Genomic DNA, 18,023 nt, shown 5'->3' on the forward strand with positions numbered 1-18,023 from the left:
TCACTTCAGTTATCCCTGAGGGAAATTCACAAAAGTAAAGCAGCACACAGGATATATATACTTTGTGAATTTCCCTGGGATAAATAAAGCAGTCCAGCTATTTAGAGCTAATTAGAGCTTTATGACATGCCTGCACCCAGACACGGCCTCGCAGTCTTCATTTAGTTAATTGCTTTTAGCTAATAGATATACACCGATCAAGTATAACATTATGACCACCTGCCTAATATTGTGTTATTATACCATATATCTCAGTCCGACTTATTACACAACTTGGCAGGAAACAGATTAAAAACACTGATCCAAGCCTGGACTTGTGTTATATTATGTTGAAGGCGTTTCTCTTCTCACCTTCTGATGAAACTGCTGAGGTCAATGTCTGTGTTTTAAAATAAAATCCAGTCATGTTACTACTATTAGATGCTACTTCACCAATCTCACTGCATCCCAGATACAGGCTTGAACCAATACAGAGAAGGTGCAATTCTACTCAGATGTGCACCATGTTGATTCTGGAACATCGACGTTTCACAATAATACGTGAACACCGCACGTGTGCACTTATTTATAACTTATTTATAATTCCTTCAGACTGCTAGCTACATAGCCAAGTGCTAGACTTCTATTCTTTATATGATCTAGTCAGAGTAACTCTCTCTATGTTCACCTCACAAATTAAATCTAGTATCCAAAATTTACCAGCACATTTAATATCATCAAATTAACACTAGCAGCTTTATATATTAAAACCAATGATCATAACAGCTTTGTAGCAAGAGAGCTAACATCAGCTACTACTTCACCCTGCAATTAAAACCAACAAAGCAACACAAAACTGCAAACAGCTACCAAGTTACCTAAGAGGTATATTATTGGCAATTACACCAATCAGGCAAAACCGTATGACCTTATGACTAAAACAGTGTTGGTCCCCTTTTTGCTGCCAAAACAGTTCTGACCCATCAAACATTAACAGCATCAACTTCTTTAGCAGTTTAAGCTACTTGAGATCATCTGTTGGATCGGACCACATGGTTTAGCCTTCACTCCCCACCTGCATCAATGAGCCTCGGCCGCCCACGACGCTGTCGCTGGTTCATCATTGTTCCTTCCTTGAGCACTTTTGATAGATTCTGACTACTGCAGACCAGGAACATCCCACAAGAGCTGTAGTTTTGGAGATGCTCTGACCCAGTCATCTAGACATCACAAAATGTTAATTTGCTGCCTTATGATATCCCACCTACTAACAGGTGCCTTGATGAAGAGATAATCAGTGTAATTCACTTCACCACTCATAATGTTATGATGTCAATGTTATTTCTGATTGGTGTATAGCAGTCAAGGCAATTTGACTTAAAACCTGTTCATGCAGGTGCCTTAAATATGTCTAATAAACAAAAAGCACGTGTTATGTCCATGATCTACCCACATAGCAAAAAAGACCCCACTAGGACTGGAATCCACTCTTAACAACAATCTTGTTTTCATTCGTCGTGAAACAAGCACGTATCATTTTCTTAGATTTATTGTACAGTTTTTTCACAACCCTTTGCATGAACTCTATTTGAAAATTGTATATTTACCGCTCATAAATATCTAACTAATGATCAATAGGAAAAGTTCAGCTTTTTGTACTGTACTTCACACATGCAGTGTGTATGTGTGTGTTAGGGAGGCGGTTTTGGCTCGGAGTCTGCAGAAGCTTAGGGATCAGATAGTGAGAGTGAATCTGATGGTGCAGGAAGCCACCTTCATTGCTGAGGAGCTCAACAAGAAAACCGACTACAGTGTTACACTGCAGATCCCTGCAGCCAACCTTAATGCCAACCGCAAGGTCAGGGGATTGTTTGTGTGTGTGTGTGTGTGTGTGTGTGTGTGTGTGTGTGTGTGTGTGTGTGTGTGTGTGTGTGTCCGAGAGAGAATGTGAAGGAATCTTCTGTATGACAAAATTAGTTTGCCCTATTCACAAAAGTCAATAATTGATTGATGTGTGTGTGTGTGTGTGTGTGTGTGTGTGTGTGTGTGTGTGTGTGTGCAGAGGGATGCAGTGTTGAGTGAGCCAGCAGTGGAGGTGAGACGGAAGGGGAAGGGAAAGCAGATCTGGGCCTTGGAAAAGATGGAGAACAGACTAGTGGACATGAGGGAGCTCTACCAGGAGTGGAAGGATTTTGATGAGAATCATGTACGATGACATTTAACTGTTTACCAAACACTTACACACACACACACACACACACAAAACAAATATGCCCAGAAAAATCCTGCAGGACAGAATTGAGCTCTTTACTTAGAGTGTTGAAAGAATAATTTTGTAAAAAATCTAATAAACGACATGCACGTCTAATGTAGCTAATAAAATGTTTTTAAATAAACGTGTAAAAATCTATCATATATCATATCATATATCATATCATATCATATCATATCATATCATATCATATATCAGAAGGTGCCGTCATCTTCAAAAGAATGTTACACATTTTAGAAAATCTAATTCAAATTATTTTTTTTCATGATTTATTCAAATAGTGTTAACTGTTGTTATCTAATCTTTAATGCTTTGTATTTCAAGCCTATTAGTAATGAATTATTGAGGCTGGTGTGAAAAACAGCCCCTGCCATTTTTATTCTTGGTCCTCAGACCATTGCATGAAATCCATTCCTTTATAATCCCAGTCAAGCTCTTTTGCCTTTTGTCCTGGTACTCATTTAAACATTCTTTTCCCCCTGCAGCTCATGCGATCATACTTCAAGCGTGCTGATCCGTTCTTTGACGAACAGGAGAACCACAGTCTGATTGGAGTGGCTAACGTCTTTCTGTCCTGTCTCTTTTACGATGTTAAGCTGCGGTATGCCGTCCCCATCATTAACCAGAAAGGGGAGGTGCGTAACTGCGTTGTAACATAGCGCTGTGTACTTCTTGTTTCAGGGTTGTAATAACTGTAGTTCTGTTTTTGTGCACACATGAGTTATTAAAGAGATCTTTAGAGGAGTAAAATATTGTTTTTGGGCAGTATACAAAGAAATGGACAGCAATGACCTAAAAAAAGTACAAAGGCTGTTTACCATGTTTCATATCATTACCTATTAAAGAACAACACAGTAAAACTGAGTTTTTATAAAACTCATATCTGTATAGTGATATCTCTATCCAAAATACATGCAAATGACTTTCAGTGATGACGATTTAAAATTATATCCATTCTAATCACTTATCAAAACTCTGCATAGTAATCTTACTCACTCACTGCGAGTTATTTTAATATAGCGCCATAAGAAAAGTTTCTTTTTCCAACATATGTATGAAACAGTGCTGTAGAATTTGCACAAAGAAAAAAATAAACATCATACTTGGTGAAGCTGATGAAGCAATAGCCAACTAACCCGAGATTAACAATGTATAGATTTTTATCTCGCAATTTTTGTGTTTTTTTATTTATACAATAAACATAATTGTAAACCGTGTGTGTTTAGGTCTCAGGACGCCTGCACATTGAAGTGGAAAGAGTGAGTGGGACTTTGGAAACGGAGGCAAGACGAGAGGGGACTGCTACACACGAACGCAAACTAATCTGCAGGGTATGTAACTTTTGTTTCACATGAAAATGGCAAAATCCAAAAGGGACAGAATGTATCTCTTACATGAAGCCAAATATTCGGGGACGCAAACTTTGACCATATAGTACATTTCCTCTGTTGACTTATGAGGATTGAGGGGGATCTTTTGGAGGGTATAGTGTGTGAACAGATGTACAACATAACCTCTTATTTACTTTACAGTCATATCACTGTCAAAGTCAAATATATTTATATCCTATGCAAGTTCATTCATTTTCTCTGTTTTATGTATTATATTATTATTCTAGCACTTAGACTGATTTTTCTCTCTGCCGCGTTTCAGATTAAGGTGTCTCAGGCCACGGGACTGCCGCAGAACCTCTCCAACTTTGTTTTTTGTCAGTATGATTTCTGGGGACAAGAGGAGCCGGTGTTCATCGCTCCTGAGGTTGATTTGTCCACACCAACTACTCCGAACAGCAAAGAGCCACACTGCACTGTGGTTTTTGACAGCTGTAAGGTCAGTACTAGCAGAGATGAAGAATGAAGAACGATCCTATTTGATGCCATTGGTTGAATCAAATCGTAATTGACTAATGGTCAAATTGTGTGTGTGTGTGTGTGTGTGTGTGTGTGTGTGCTCTCTAAATACAGTGTGACATCGAAGCACTGAAAAACAATCAAAAATGTATTTACAGAATTAAATTAGAACAGGATGTATATTTACAGAATCTCCCAAAAATGTTAAATATTTAAATCCCTGCCACCAGGATGCTCCTGTGTCGGTCACGGATCATAAAAGTGAAACTTAAATCTGTCACAGGGGGATGGATTTATTCCCGCATGCTAAAAATGTTGTGAAAAGAAAAGAAGCTTTTAATATGTTTATTTCCGACATTAGCGGAATAGGTTGTATATTAACTTTTTGGGAGAAAAACTGTAGTTCTATGTGAAATCAGACATTGAGCACCCCCATATAACCAAAATGGCACGATCCTTGTTTCATAACACCTGTGACAAGATTCAACTGAGAGATACTGTATGTAGTCAAATCGGGCTCCTTTGGGTTCACTCTTAAAACTATAGTTAATAATTAATGTATGAAGTTAATGTAATAAATAAATCCAGTGCATGTGGTGATTGCTAGAAATGTTTCAAAACTTAGTGTGGATTTAAACACTAGTTGAAATGGAATGGGCTGCTGTAGTTTTCAGAAGGAGGCTATACCTGGAAAGGATGCATACTTTACAGTCATATTTTCCAATTTGCAACTGTGGACTCAAAATAGCACAAAAAGTGTTTTTATTATAATCCTAATTTCATATTCGGCACATGTTCTTTTAGGATCTGGAAGTGACTGTGACTGAAGATCTAATGGACTTCTTGGTTGAAGGCGCTGTGGCTGTTGAGGTTTACGGGCACAAAGTAGCAAACCCACGCCGAAACCTGGCACTCTGGGACCTGGGGGTGATTCAGGACAAGACTCGCTCACTCCGGGAAAAGTATTTTATTATTATTATTATTATTATTATTATTATTATTATTATAATAGCAATAAAAAACAGTGCTACTTTTAAGAATACAGACTCGAATAAAAGCAATACAATTTCAGTCATACGTAAAATAAATGAGCTCCAACATGAGCTAAAATATGAGATTAAAAATTCTAAGATAAAAACTAAATAACAATATATTTCGTCTGGGTGAGGAAAAATCAACGTTTGTGTGACTGCACTGGGTCCTGTCTCAGGTGGAGTGAAGTGATGAGGAGGTTGGAGCTCTGGGTGCAGGTGTTAGAGCTGAACGAGGGAGGAGAGTTTGTCCCGGTGGAGGTGACCCCCGCTAAAGAGGTGCGCACCGGAGGGGTGTTTCAGCTCAGACAGGTATGTATGCTTCGTTTGCATGGGGATTTGTGTGTGTCTGTATGTAAATATATGCATATGTACTGTATATCTGTGCATACAGGGTCAGTCACGGCGGATTCGGGTGGAAGTTCGCTCCGTGCCGGATTCCGGCACTATGCCCCTTATGGCCGAGTGCGTGCTCAGCGTGCACGTGGGCAACATAGAGGTGCGGTCATCCTCAAGGGTGAGTTACTGTGGCACATCGATCACATGTTTATCACATATACACAAATGAGCTGTTTGTGTTAAACACACTGCTGCCTCTGTCTCTGCAGGTGGGAGACAGCGAGCTGGACAGCTATCAGGTGAGTGTGGACTGGAGTAGCAATTATATATCAGTACAATGGCTGTGGGAGACGGGTGTGTAGACGGGAAATGTCTGCCACTGTCTGTACATTAAGCAGGATACATTTGAAAGTGTTCATCTAAAAATACCCCTCATTAATGCTTGTTTTTCAATAGTTTCCCAAAAGTTGTTCATTCACACAAAAAAACAGATTCACACTAAAACATCTAAAAACGCTTACATCCAAAACGTAAGACGATTCGACCTGCTCTTTGAACGTCACGGCAAGTACGTGTCCGTTTCTACAGTCCACACTGCATTTTCACATGTATCCACTTTGGAGGGAGTTTTTGTTAAATGAAAACAGTCGCAGTACTGGAAAAATATATGCTTTTCCAAACGAAAACTAAGGTCATTATAGATCGGTGCCAGTCTGGATCTGCACAGCTGTGATTGGTTGTTGAGGCAGCAGTTGTCATTGACATGAAACACATGCAAAACACTAAACACATGGAAAACATAAGAGATTCTGACTTTGACATGTTTAGTTGGAATTTAAAATAATTATTTCAGATGTGTAGGAACACTGTATGATGATGTTTAGCATTTTGAGAAGAGATATCTTCTGCTTTAACTGTCTGATATAAGAAACTTCTCAGGTCAGGGGGTTTCTGAATACTTTGCGCAGCTCCTGTAAATCTGCAGCATGTGTGGTGTGGATGTGTTTACACAGGAGAAGGATTTGGAGCGACTGAAGGCACAGTGGCTCGCTACCCTCACTCAGAGACAAAAAAACCTGGACCAGCAGCTCCAAGATCTTGTCAGTAAGCCAGGTGAGACTGCAAGTATTGTCTCTTTAGTTCAGACAGGAATGAGAAGATGGAAAGCAGGCATTGGGTAACTTAAAAAAAAAAAAAAAGGCAATATTCCTTCACTTTTTAGTGTTTTCTATTTTTTATCTCACACACACCTTTGTAGCTTTGTGTGTGCTCAGCTTTATCTGCACTGCTGCTCATTAAAACGCAGATCACTCCCAAATTACCCCCAGGTGCGAGATCTTTACCACTCACCTTCCCCTCCATTCATTTATTGACACTCGGCCACACACACCTGCTTCTACAGTAGTTGATCAGCTAAGACATGTTTAGTGCTTGGGTCCAAGCTTGCACTTTAGTTTTGGACGTAAGCTTTGAGGGAATCGTGTCTAAAACGTGACATTAGGCAACACCGAAGTGACTGATCTCTATTTCTGTCTTCTATCTCATTTATCCATTTTTACCTCCCTTTGCTTGCTTTTTATTTCGGCTTTCTCACTGTAGATAAATCAGAGGAAGATGTAGAGAGGGAGGCGCAGCTCCTGGAGTGTCGCCTGACTCTGACAGAAGAGAGGAATGCAGTGTTACTGCCTCCTGCTGGCAGTGGTATTCCTGGAGCTCCAGCTCACTGGTAAGGAGATCCTCTGAGCAGACTATGGAGTGCCCCCTTTTTTCCATGCTAAATGCCCAGGACTGTTTGATCAGGTTTTCCTTTTTATTTGCAGGGTTCCAGCACCGGGAATGGAGACGCACATCCCAGTCATCTTCCTAAATCTTACTGGTAAATTCTGCTTGATTTAAACATACTATATGCTCTAGCACCTTCATTCTAAAAGATTTATACTTGCTTATAGAAACGTTTGGGAAGTCGAAATGCACAACCCAGAACTTTTATTTTTTATCGGTTATGCCACACATGAAAACACAGCGCACTTTGAAAGGCAGCGTTTGAGTTCCTGAATACTGAAAACTGTTCACAGTAAATGTCAATTCCCCTTCTGTCCACAGCTGAAAATTTTCATGACGGTCTCTCGACTCCGCTGGCTGCAGGCATGGATGCTCTCCTGAGCCCAGAGGATGAGGACGATTTCTTTGAGCTGCAGATCGTAAAACACCATGATTCAAAGGTGAATAATTATTACATTACGTAGTGCCATGGGAGATCAGTGTATGTATTTGATTTGATTTTAGTATATTGATTTAGTCTTTTTGCAACATAATGCGACTACTGGTATCTATAAGTAATTAATGGAGCAGTTATACTGCTTGTGTATGTTACTATATTTTAAATATGTATTATCCGTTCATTTTGAATAACAAAGTTTATTTGTATTCAATTATGCCCTCATATCTATTATTTTCAGTTTCATATTTTGTCGATCTCGATAGTGTTTGGGTTTTATGTCACGCCTGGATAACACATTTACGTGTGTGATCAGGTGAAAGCCGAGGCATCATGGGACTCCACAATACACGAGTGCGCGGAGCTGAGTCGAGGTGAAGGGCCGGAGCAGTTTGTGTATCTGACCGTACGCGTTGCTGTGCTCCTCAGTCACCCAGCAGAGATGCAGCTAATCCTGCGCAAATGCATCTGTGTCAGTCTCACTGCACGACAGGTCAGACACACACACACACACACACACACACACACACACACACACACACACACACACACACACACACACACTATATAGCAAACTATTGCCAAACATGCCATAATACACACATTAAGGTGTTTACTTTGCTCTAGTGATGTCATAATGCATATGACATACAGGTGCTTTGTATATGTAATTGATATCACATTATACATGACGGTGTATTCCATAATGCATCGTCTTTTATTACAGGATGTGTAAAAAGTCAGGAACCAATGGGAATATGTCAACCAATATCAATTAAAACACAGTTTGGTGGCTGAAATGTATATAGAGCATGTATAGCATGAGCATTTAGAGAATGTGTTCTTAATCTTAACGTTTTACAGTTTTTATTGATGTATTTTTTCGTATTTGTTGGGCGTTATGAAATTCAAGTCTGTCATATTGCATAATGGATTATTAGTAAGCAATGTTACATTATACATCATCTGGTGTATTGTTTCATTATTTTATTTTTTTTAAAGATATGATGAATTTATTGCTAAAATGTGAAAAGAAAATGAAGCTAAATTGGCATACGTTCCCTGCGGCCAGACTGAATGGGTTGTCGTATCTCCATAGACTTACTTATGTGGTTTCTCACACCATCACAACCATTTTGCCTATAAAAATGATGCTGCAGAGCTCCAAATAGTATAAAGTTTGGAGGAAGACAGAATTTGGATAATAATTTTTCTTGTATTATTTAATATGATCTGATCAGCTACATTTGGGGTACATTAAGTATCGTATTTGTCTTCCGTATTAACACGCCACATAATCTGAATGGGCATGTTAATTGATTCAGTAGCTTAGTTATATTAGGTTTTTCATGTAATAATAAACAAAATTATTATTGCCTTAGAATTGTAAAAGAGATGAAATTTTGCTTTCTACCACAGGGATTTGCTAAAAGCTTGCTGAAAAGGATGTCTCAACGTAGTAGCATTCCTGGCAGTGGAGTCACCTTCCAGATTGTCTCGAATGTCCCAGGGGTATTAATTCCACCTTAATGTATTTTTCCTTATAGTCCTCACACCACAGTCCTTGGTACGTCATAATATTTGCTTACAGTAGTGTGGTCCTTCCTGGACAGTTCTTATTATTATCTGATGAATCAATCTATAGATCTGATGAATCTATCTATAGATCTGATGAATCTATCTATAGATCTGATGAATCTATCTATAGATCTGATGAATCTATCTATAGATCTATCTATCTATCTATCTATCTGTATATCAACTTCTCCGCTGTTTTACTACATATTGCTAGTCACGGACAAGTCTTCCATCTACACGATCCAATTATTTAAAATGTCAATACTTTATTGATTGATTCAACTCGGTGTTTGTATTTAGGATGCTCAGGGCTCAGAGGACAGAGAGATGTTGGCCAGACTTGCCACCACTGCAGGGAAAAAAGCAGAGGACAGCGAGGCAGCAATCGAGAAGTACCTGCACACAGTCCTTGCTGTGGAGAACACACTCACACTGGACCGCCTCAGACAGGCATGGACACACACACACTTTTATATCAATATCTATCTAAATATCTCGATCGATCGAGATAGCTATTTATAGCCGACTGGTTTGCTGCTTTGCATTCTAAATAATGTTCTCCACATTAAAAATAATAAACGCATTCAGAGATTCTATGACATAAATGTTAAAAAGCTGATGCCAGACACTATACTTTCCTGAAGTGAGATAATAACCTACCCAGAGTTCATGCAGACATTCAGCAAAGATTTATTTTGTGATTGCAGTTTTTAAATAAAAAAATGTATATACTGTATATATGTTTATGTGAGAGCAGGAGGTGGCGGTGAAAGAGCAGCTTGCCAGCAAAGGGAAGAGTCAGAGACGCTGTCTCAGTTCTCCCAATGTCCAGGGGGTGAGTAAGAACTAAAAACTGAACATTACCTAAGATTTACTTAAAAAAAAAAAAACTGACACTATAATGACTGTAATGTCGTAGTTTCTACTGTCTGGGAGCAGGCAAGATCTTTCATTCAACCACAAGGCTGTTGTGACCCGAGCAAGTGGGGGGCAGGGGGGTTGGTGCGTGTTTAATGTGCGTGTTCGCTTCGCTTGAGTTCAATACGGTATTTTAAGACTTAAATGAGCTTGCCCCTACTGGGAAACTTTGCGGTATTTCAGACAAAACACAATTGTAATGACGCAATAAAAAAGCGCAGCAGCACACGGTTATCTGGATAAAAGCAACATGTCTGCGGTGTGCGGAGAGCGATTTGCAAAACATGCAATGCTGAAATTTCAAGAGGGGGTGTATCTGCAAAGAGTTTCTCCAAATCGGGTTTAATTTATCACATGAAATCCAAACATCCCGATTTCCTTCTAAATATGAGAAGAACGCGGCGCAGAAAAGTAAAGTCAATCCGAGCATGCGCACTCCGTCTGTAGTGGACGTTTTTGAAAAGGCAGGAAAGTTTTCCAGTGATGGTGCCGAGGCAAAAGGCATAACACAAAAAATTATGGATTTCATTGCCTTTTGAATTGAATTTTCATTTCGGTGCATCCCTTAAAATATAATCGTTGGTGTGGCCCTCTGACACAATTCAGGTTTCTCATGTGGCCCCTTGTAAAAATTAATTGCCCACCCCTGCGGTATATTCATTTCACGCACATGCGCATTTGACGAAAATACCGTATTGAACTCAAGCGAAGTGAATACGCATATTAAAAAAAACGCACACAAAGTCTGTGTTTTCTACCATGAAACACGTGAAATCAAAGCATCGATCTGTTCTGACTGACACACATGTGAAAGAATTGCTTTGAGAGGCAACAACGGAATACGAGGCAGATTTGAAGGGGATTGTTCAAGGCAAGGAATGCCAAAAGTCCCACTAAGTAACATGCATAGTAAAAGAAAAACACTATTGTAAATTATTATATTTTTGTTTGTGGACTTGGTTGAACTGAGAGTTTGTGTGTGAGACAGTGCACACAATGTTCATTGTTGAAAATGACTGTCCTGTGGACTGTAGGAGTCAATTTCTGTCATTATGTTGGTGTGTGACATTTACAATAAATCTAGCTGAGCAGAGGTGTGTGTGTGTGTAAGAGGAAGGGATGGGTGATGTTCATGTGTGCCCATGTGTATGATGTGGCTCTTTGCGGTAACACAGTCAGAACTTTTTGCTCTCGGTCTCTGACTGGTTGGCCACCCCTGCATTAGAGAGTGTGGGGAGATGGAATTTAGAAAATGTTCAGAAGTTATTTCGAAAATGTTTTAAAAACCAAAACGGGAAATCTCTCATTCAAATAAAGTCGCACAAATCACAGTGCAGGTCAGACCAAAATCCATGTAGTTCAAGAATCACTGTAGGCTTCTACAGGCGAATTGTGTCAACAGTAGACATAAATCTGAGCACTAAGATTACATAACTTTAAAATAAACATTAGCAAAGCATTGAATGTTCACAGGATCACACTGGGCTTCATCATTACACATAAAAGAAGTTTGAAACAATTAGCACTCAGCTTAGGGATGGTCATTTGGCCAACCTCAGTAACCACCTAGAAGGGCTTTGGTCCACCGAGATTCCAATGGCTGCTTGGACAGAGTTTCCCCAAGAGAACTGCCAAGATGGGAGAACATTCTAGGAGGACAATCTCAGAAATATTCCATTAATCAAGTGAACATGAGGAAAAGGATTTTTCTTTAATATCAGGCAAAAATTTAACAAAGCTGAACTTAAAGCTATGTCTGGCATAAAACAGGCACTGCTCATTAACTGGTAATATCATCCCTAAAGTAAAGCAGAGATGGCAAACGTACACACATCCTTTACTTAAGTAGAAATACAGATAATTATGTTTTTAGGTAAAAGTTCATCTCATAAATACTGACTACTTTAACTTGAGTGAAAAAGTGTGAGCTCTGACATGTACCTAAGTAAAAAGTAGCCATTACTACTACCTGTTTTAGTGTCACGCTGGTATCTGGACCTCACATTATAATATATTAATACAAAGAATTTCAAATTTTGTTATCTAATGAATGTATTCAGGCTGAACATCCACCATATAGAACACATAGAATCAGGAATGTCTCTGTTCTCAGTCATGTGTACATTGCTGACTCCCTCTGTCTCATCCACATTAACCCCAAACTCCTTGTTGCCTTCTGCCTGCTCATTGTTAGCTTCGTAATCTAGTCTTATCTGTGGTGTGTGAGAGCCAGGAAATGCAATACAATACACCATCGGTAGGTTAAAAAAGCCACACAATGACAAGCAAAAAACATCGATCATGTCACCAAATAGATTAAAACTAAAGTTTAAAGGATGTAAGAAGTAGAAAGTACAGATGTGTGTAGAAAGTCTAATAAGTGAAAGTAAAAAATAAATAGAAGAGTAAAGTACTGATACCAAAGAAATCTACTTAAGTACAGTAACGAAGTATTTGTACTTTATTACTTCTTATCTCTGGAGTAAAGCACGGTGGTGGATGCTGCGGGGGTGTTGCTATGCCCTGGTTTCCTTTTGTGTCTGAATGATGAGGAGCTCAGCCAAAGCTCAGAGCTATTACATCTCTTTGAACCCTTGAGAGAGACCTGAAGATGGCAGTTCAAAGACGCTCAAGATTCAGTCTGATGAAGCCCAAGAGGACCTATCAGAGAAAATGGGAAAAACTGCCAAAATCCATGTGTGAAAACTTGTAGAGACTTGAGCCAAAAAGACTTAAACCATACTTTGCTTCCACATGCTTCTAAAAAATTAGTTGGAAAAGAGTCTGAATTCTTGTCTGAGTGAGATTTCAGTTTTGATTTTGAATCAATTTGCACACGTTTCTAAAAACAGACAATTGTGTGTAGATTATTGGCCAAAAAAGAAAATACTACTTTGCTGATATTTTACAGATCTGATCACATCTTATGTGCTTTTGTCTTATGATCAAGAGCAGGCAATAAACTGTTCAGTTTTAGTTCCTTCTTGGGTCTTACTACTTCCCAAGTTGTCAAAAAACAACTGTGTTTTGCTTTTCTCAAAATATCTAGGCTGCTTGGGAGAAACACCAGGATATTACTGTCTCGCATTCATCACTTAAAAACGCACCCCTACATTCCGAACTCCCCTCGAATCCAGAGCCAGGTAATGCACCCCTTCTACATTCTAATTTCGAGGTAGGCTGAGAATCACACAACCTTCTGGACACCAAAAGCCCACAATTCACGTTATTTGCAAATCTTATTGGATTAATTAAGGGTTTTCTGCTTTAATAGGATTAACAAACAATATACTGCACAGCCCTGTGAAACATTGCCATATTTACAACATGACTCCACTCCTGAGACTGTAACCTTTCCAATGACATTTGTCTCACACACTTATTCACCATTTTTTTTTTTCTGTATAATATTATTCAAATGCCTAAGATAGATAGATGTGTTATTATTGCATCTCGTTTTCTTTTGCGTAAAACTGATCTTTCTGTACACTTTTTTCAGGACTTGTAGGCATGGCTGCCTCTTATTTCTCCCCAGTTAAAGCTCTAGTAACTCCAATGCCCAAGATGCTCAAATCCCTGTTCCCTAAAAGAGAGGAGAAGAAAGACATGACCAGCCCTTATCTCTCACAGCCACAGGTATGGAAGTCCTGGTCAAACAAATACCTTGTTTGTAATGATTGATTGATCTTTTATTGTTGCAATCAATTAATCCAATTTTGATAACCTGCAAACCAGTATTTCAATACAATTTCAATACATTTTTATTTGTATAGCCTGTTAAACGATAGACACCGCCAGAAGCAGCTTTAGAGATGAAGCGGTTATAAAGTCTTATAAAAGAATGTACAAGTTTAGTGCTTAGAAGTTTGTTCCTTATAAATATAAGTTTATCCCTAATGAGAGGCTGTAGTGAGGAAAAAAAATCGCTGTTTAAACATTTATTGCGTGTTGAAAAAGCGAGTAAAAGACACTTATCAAAGTTCTTTGTTTTTATTAAAGTGTGGGCTGTTGAGATAACCGAGTACCTAATGTTTGACTCTCTTACAGGAAGTTCCTCTCATTGTAATTCAGTGTGCAACTCCTCAAGAAGACCTCTGTGCTCCTAAACTGGTACGCTAATTCAATCTAGAAACATGTATTGTATCTTTAAAACACCAAATCAAGTGCTATTTGTTTGGGGTTTTTTAGGAGCTTGCGAAATCCACACCAATACCACAACAAAATACAGAGTCCTTAGTACCTGAAGCTAAAGTTCCTGAATGTGCTGAAATTCCTGCAACACCAGTCATTGTTACAGAATACACACCCGATTCCCAGGTAACAAAATATCCAGTAATCACATTGTTTTCTTATATCAGAACATCCTGTCATGTTTTAGTTTTTTTTACAGAATATATTTTTCTTTTAAAGCCTTCCATGTAATTCTCTGAATGTTCTCTTTGCAGATCCCAGTCACAGAAATCCACACACACAACCCACCTGAGCTTGAAGAGGCTTCTTCTCTGGTTCAGTCTGAAACTGAAGACCTGGATCCCAGCCTGGTTAGTGAGGAGTCTAGTGGCTACATCTCCACCAGCATCTATACCTCGACTCTATCAGACACTCCAATCTCAAATATAGACATGAATTTAATGCCCACTCCAGAGTCAGAAGCACAGTATGCTCTTCAATTCAAAATGGAACCAGAGGAAGATGAGAAAGAAGTGCAATCTGAAGCAGGGGAAAAACCTGAACATCTAAGGATTGCAGACGAAAGCCAAGAAAATGCATTGACTCCAGAGAGTAACAAGAAAACTGAAGAAAATCCATGTACAGAAAATTCTGCTGATGCATCTTCCTCTTTTGCTGAGAACGTAGTTGAAATGGAGCCCTCTGTTGAACTAAAGGAACCTGTAGCCCAGCCATACAGTCAGCTTACTTCTCAGAAATCCTCACCCCCAGCTCCTGGTCCTGACGTCCACTCCAAAGAAGCGCAATCCTTATCCCAAACAAGGGCTTCAGACCCACTTAATGTTGCCAAACCCTCCCCAGCACCATCAGTCACACCGGAAAAAGCTCTTCCTACCCAGCTACTCGCATCAAACCCGTTCAAAATCCAGAAGGTCAAAACTTCAGGCCTGAAATCGTTTAAAGGCATCCTTCAGGAGGCAGAGGACGAGTTGGATAAAGAAGGAGTGGATCCTCTGGAGAAGCTGGAGATCCTGTCCGACACAGAGGAAGGCCATGAGGAAGGAGCTCTGCCGGACTGGCTGAAGGAGGATGAATACGTCACTGTGGGTAGCAACAAGAATGGCACAGTGCGTTACATCGGACCAACGGATTTTGCAGATGGGATTTGGGTTGGTGTGGAGCTCGATGTGCCAGCAGGTACTTATTTTTGTGTTACAAAGTTGTGTTTCTCAAACCAAATCTCCATTTCTCAAAGCGCTGCTGATCAGATTAAAGGTTAATGGATATATTTGTTATGGGGCAGAGCTAGAAAGATTTGTGTTTGGGGGTGCATGGGTATTATGGGGTGGTAACACTGAAGCGATCATCCTTGCATGGTTCTTATGGATATAAGGAATGATATACATATTCGGTGTATAGTCTGGGGTGCACGATTTTATATTTTAAATACTGATGCGTGATGGACTTTATCTAAATCTTAAATCTGGATTAAAAAGATAAGATATGGTATGGTGTATATTTATACAAATGCTTTGATTCGCCAAAAAGAGCTGACTCAGTCATTTGTTTGTGATCAGGGTAGTTGCATTGAATGTGAATAGAGAGCAGTTCGTGGTTTTTTTTTTTTTTTCGTTCTACGCTTTAATAGAATGACTAGATTTCTTACCATTATTTACAGTTACATAGTTTTTGTTTGTCAAAACATTGAAGCACCGCTGCTGTAAATCAGTCAAAAAATGGAAACTGATCAAATATATGGATATTTTATACATGAAGATACCAGTTCTGTGGTGGCAATGCTTTTTCTTAGGGTGGCAGATGCCACCTCGGTAGATTCGCCACCCGTTCCTAGTACACATTTATGCTAAATGTAGAGAATGTGCCAAAAATATGGTCCCTGGTGTGTAAATCTCACTTAAAATATGCCTTTTATATTTTCCACATATTCCAATTAGTAAAAAAAAAAAAACAGCTTTATTTTGCGATGAAACTTAAAAATTCTGATAGCTGATGAAATGAAGACCCGACTTCACATTTGTTAACGATTCCTTCTACACTGCAGGCAAGAACGATGGGTCAGTTGGAGGTCGTCACTACTTCCATTGTAACCCAGGGTACGGGGTTTTGGTGAAGCCAGACCGAGTGGCGCGAGCTTCAGGAACGGCTAAACGACGGCGGCAGAAACGGAGCTCGATGAACCTGTCTGGGTCGAACCCCAACTTAGCAGCCTTGACCGCTATGGCGAAAGGAGACACGGCAGGAGCTCGCAGAGGGGAGAACAGGAAGTCCTCGAACATTTGAAACGCTGCGTCCAAGACGACCTGACAATTCAGAAATGAGCATTACGGTCACTGACTAAAGCCTTCACCATCAGTTCATCTTTCTACTAAAACACAAAGACAACAAAAGCACCAATCTGCCCTGGAACACGTAGAATCCCTCAAAAATCACAATCCTGTGCTAAATATACCAACTCCTGTCCCTTTCTGTAGAGAGGACCAATATTTCTGCCAAGGAACAAATTTCTGAAAGGTTTACATCATTTCTATCTTCTAATAGCCTTCATTAGTATTGTTTGAGACGAAACAAAAACCTTTATTTTCCCTTCATGAGCATACAGAGTTCCTTTGCACTTCCAAGAATGTATGGAAGAAAAAAAACAGTAAATCGTGACACTTTCTCCATGGCCAAGAATTCCTTAGCGAACTGAGCCTCTTGCTCTCAACCCAGTGCATACAGCCTTTTAATGCTTGAACAACAAAGACGCTCTTTTCATCCGTTTTTCTTCTCACTTCCTGTTTAGTTCCGACCAATCCTTTGCCCTTGTTCAAATATTCCACTGTTCCAGTGGTACAGATCAAACTTCAGCCGTCTGTCTCGTTCCATACAAACAGGTCTGTGTAGGATATTTTAGAATCAGATGTTTTATTTACAGTAAGTGCCTTAAAATCATCACTTAATTGTAGGGGGAAAAAAACGATGTGATATTTAGTCAGAACGACTGCTTCTGGCAGCAGTGAGTGAGAATTTGAACGGTTAATATGGTGCATGTGTCTAGAAAGAGAAACAGACTGTAGAATTTAGATTTTAAATGTTTTAATGATTATAAATAGGATTGTAAAAGGTGGAAGGGTGTAACTGCTGCTTTATGGAAATTCATCTTGGGGGAGGAGGCGTGCGCTTACATATCGGTGTTTTATCATCATGTTTAAAGTATTATGTTACATAAGAGCACACACTGTTGTGTTAGTGTTACCTGATTAAACCAAATTTCTTTGCTTCATGAAAAGAGCTCTGATGCTTTTCCATTACAGCTGTAGGTCTTCATTAGTAGTCTGTGATGTGGTGTAATTACTGAGGGCAATAACTGTTCAAATCAACTTCACACACATCCAACTTAATCAATTGCTTTGGTTTTTTTGTTTTAAACAGTGCACATTGTCTCAAAGCAGCTCTACAGAAATAAATCGATTACGCAATATAAAATACAGTGGAACCTCGATACTCGTGATCGCGAAAGGTCGGAGTAACATTTCAAAACAGCGTTTGTACTAATAAATAACATACAAATGTTTGGAAAACTATTATTATTGTTTTCATTGAAAGTAGTAAATAAAACGTTTGACAAGTAATTCAGTTTTTGTTGAGTTTACACTACATGTATAATT

General features: G+C 39.2%; 1 protein-coding gene across 1 annotated transcript in view; it reads left to right on the forward strand.

Annotated features, from left to right (window-relative positions):
• kif13bb (kinesin family member 13Bb) overlaps nucleotides 1-17,668 on the forward strand; it is a 34,137-nt gene extending 16,469 nt beyond the window's left edge. Inside the window, exons 19-41 of the mRNA XM_046835755.1 lie at nucleotides 1,675-1,837; nucleotides 2,042-2,185; nucleotides 2,737-2,886; nucleotides 3,478-3,582; nucleotides 3,905-4,081; nucleotides 4,906-5,063; nucleotides 5,312-5,444; nucleotides 5,527-5,649; nucleotides 5,741-5,770; nucleotides 6,485-6,584; nucleotides 7,071-7,197; nucleotides 7,292-7,347; nucleotides 7,575-7,693; nucleotides 8,006-8,182; nucleotides 9,109-9,201; nucleotides 9,568-9,717; nucleotides 10,025-10,102; nucleotides 13,235-13,328; nucleotides 13,685-13,821; nucleotides 14,233-14,295; nucleotides 14,374-14,502; nucleotides 14,631-15,552; nucleotides 16,418-17,668. Of these exons, the coding sequence (XP_046691711.1) occupies nucleotides 1,675-1,837; nucleotides 2,042-2,185; nucleotides 2,737-2,886; nucleotides 3,478-3,582; nucleotides 3,905-4,081; nucleotides 4,906-5,063; nucleotides 5,312-5,444; nucleotides 5,527-5,649; nucleotides 5,741-5,770; nucleotides 6,485-6,584; nucleotides 7,071-7,197; nucleotides 7,292-7,347; nucleotides 7,575-7,693; nucleotides 8,006-8,182; nucleotides 9,109-9,201; nucleotides 9,568-9,717; nucleotides 10,025-10,102; nucleotides 13,235-13,328; nucleotides 13,685-13,821; nucleotides 14,233-14,295; nucleotides 14,374-14,502; nucleotides 14,631-15,552; nucleotides 16,418-16,656 (3,667 nt within the window). The 3' untranslated portion in view covers nucleotides 16,657-17,668. The remainder of the gene's footprint in view (nucleotides 1-1,674; nucleotides 1,838-2,041; nucleotides 2,186-2,736; nucleotides 2,887-3,477; nucleotides 3,583-3,904; nucleotides 4,082-4,905; nucleotides 5,064-5,311; nucleotides 5,445-5,526; nucleotides 5,650-5,740; nucleotides 5,771-6,484; nucleotides 6,585-7,070; nucleotides 7,198-7,291; nucleotides 7,348-7,574; nucleotides 7,694-8,005; nucleotides 8,183-9,108; nucleotides 9,202-9,567; nucleotides 9,718-10,024; nucleotides 10,103-13,234; nucleotides 13,329-13,684; nucleotides 13,822-14,232; nucleotides 14,296-14,373; nucleotides 14,503-14,630; nucleotides 15,553-16,417) is intronic.
• Nucleotides 17,669-18,023: the final 355 nt, after the last annotated feature.

The sequence above is a fragment of the Silurus meridionalis genome, chromosome 23 (assembly GCF_014805685.1).
Source record: "Silurus meridionalis isolate SWU-2019-XX chromosome 23, ASM1480568v1, whole genome shotgun sequence".
NCBI lineage: Eukaryota > Metazoa > Chordata > Actinopteri > Siluriformes > Siluridae > Silurus > Silurus meridionalis.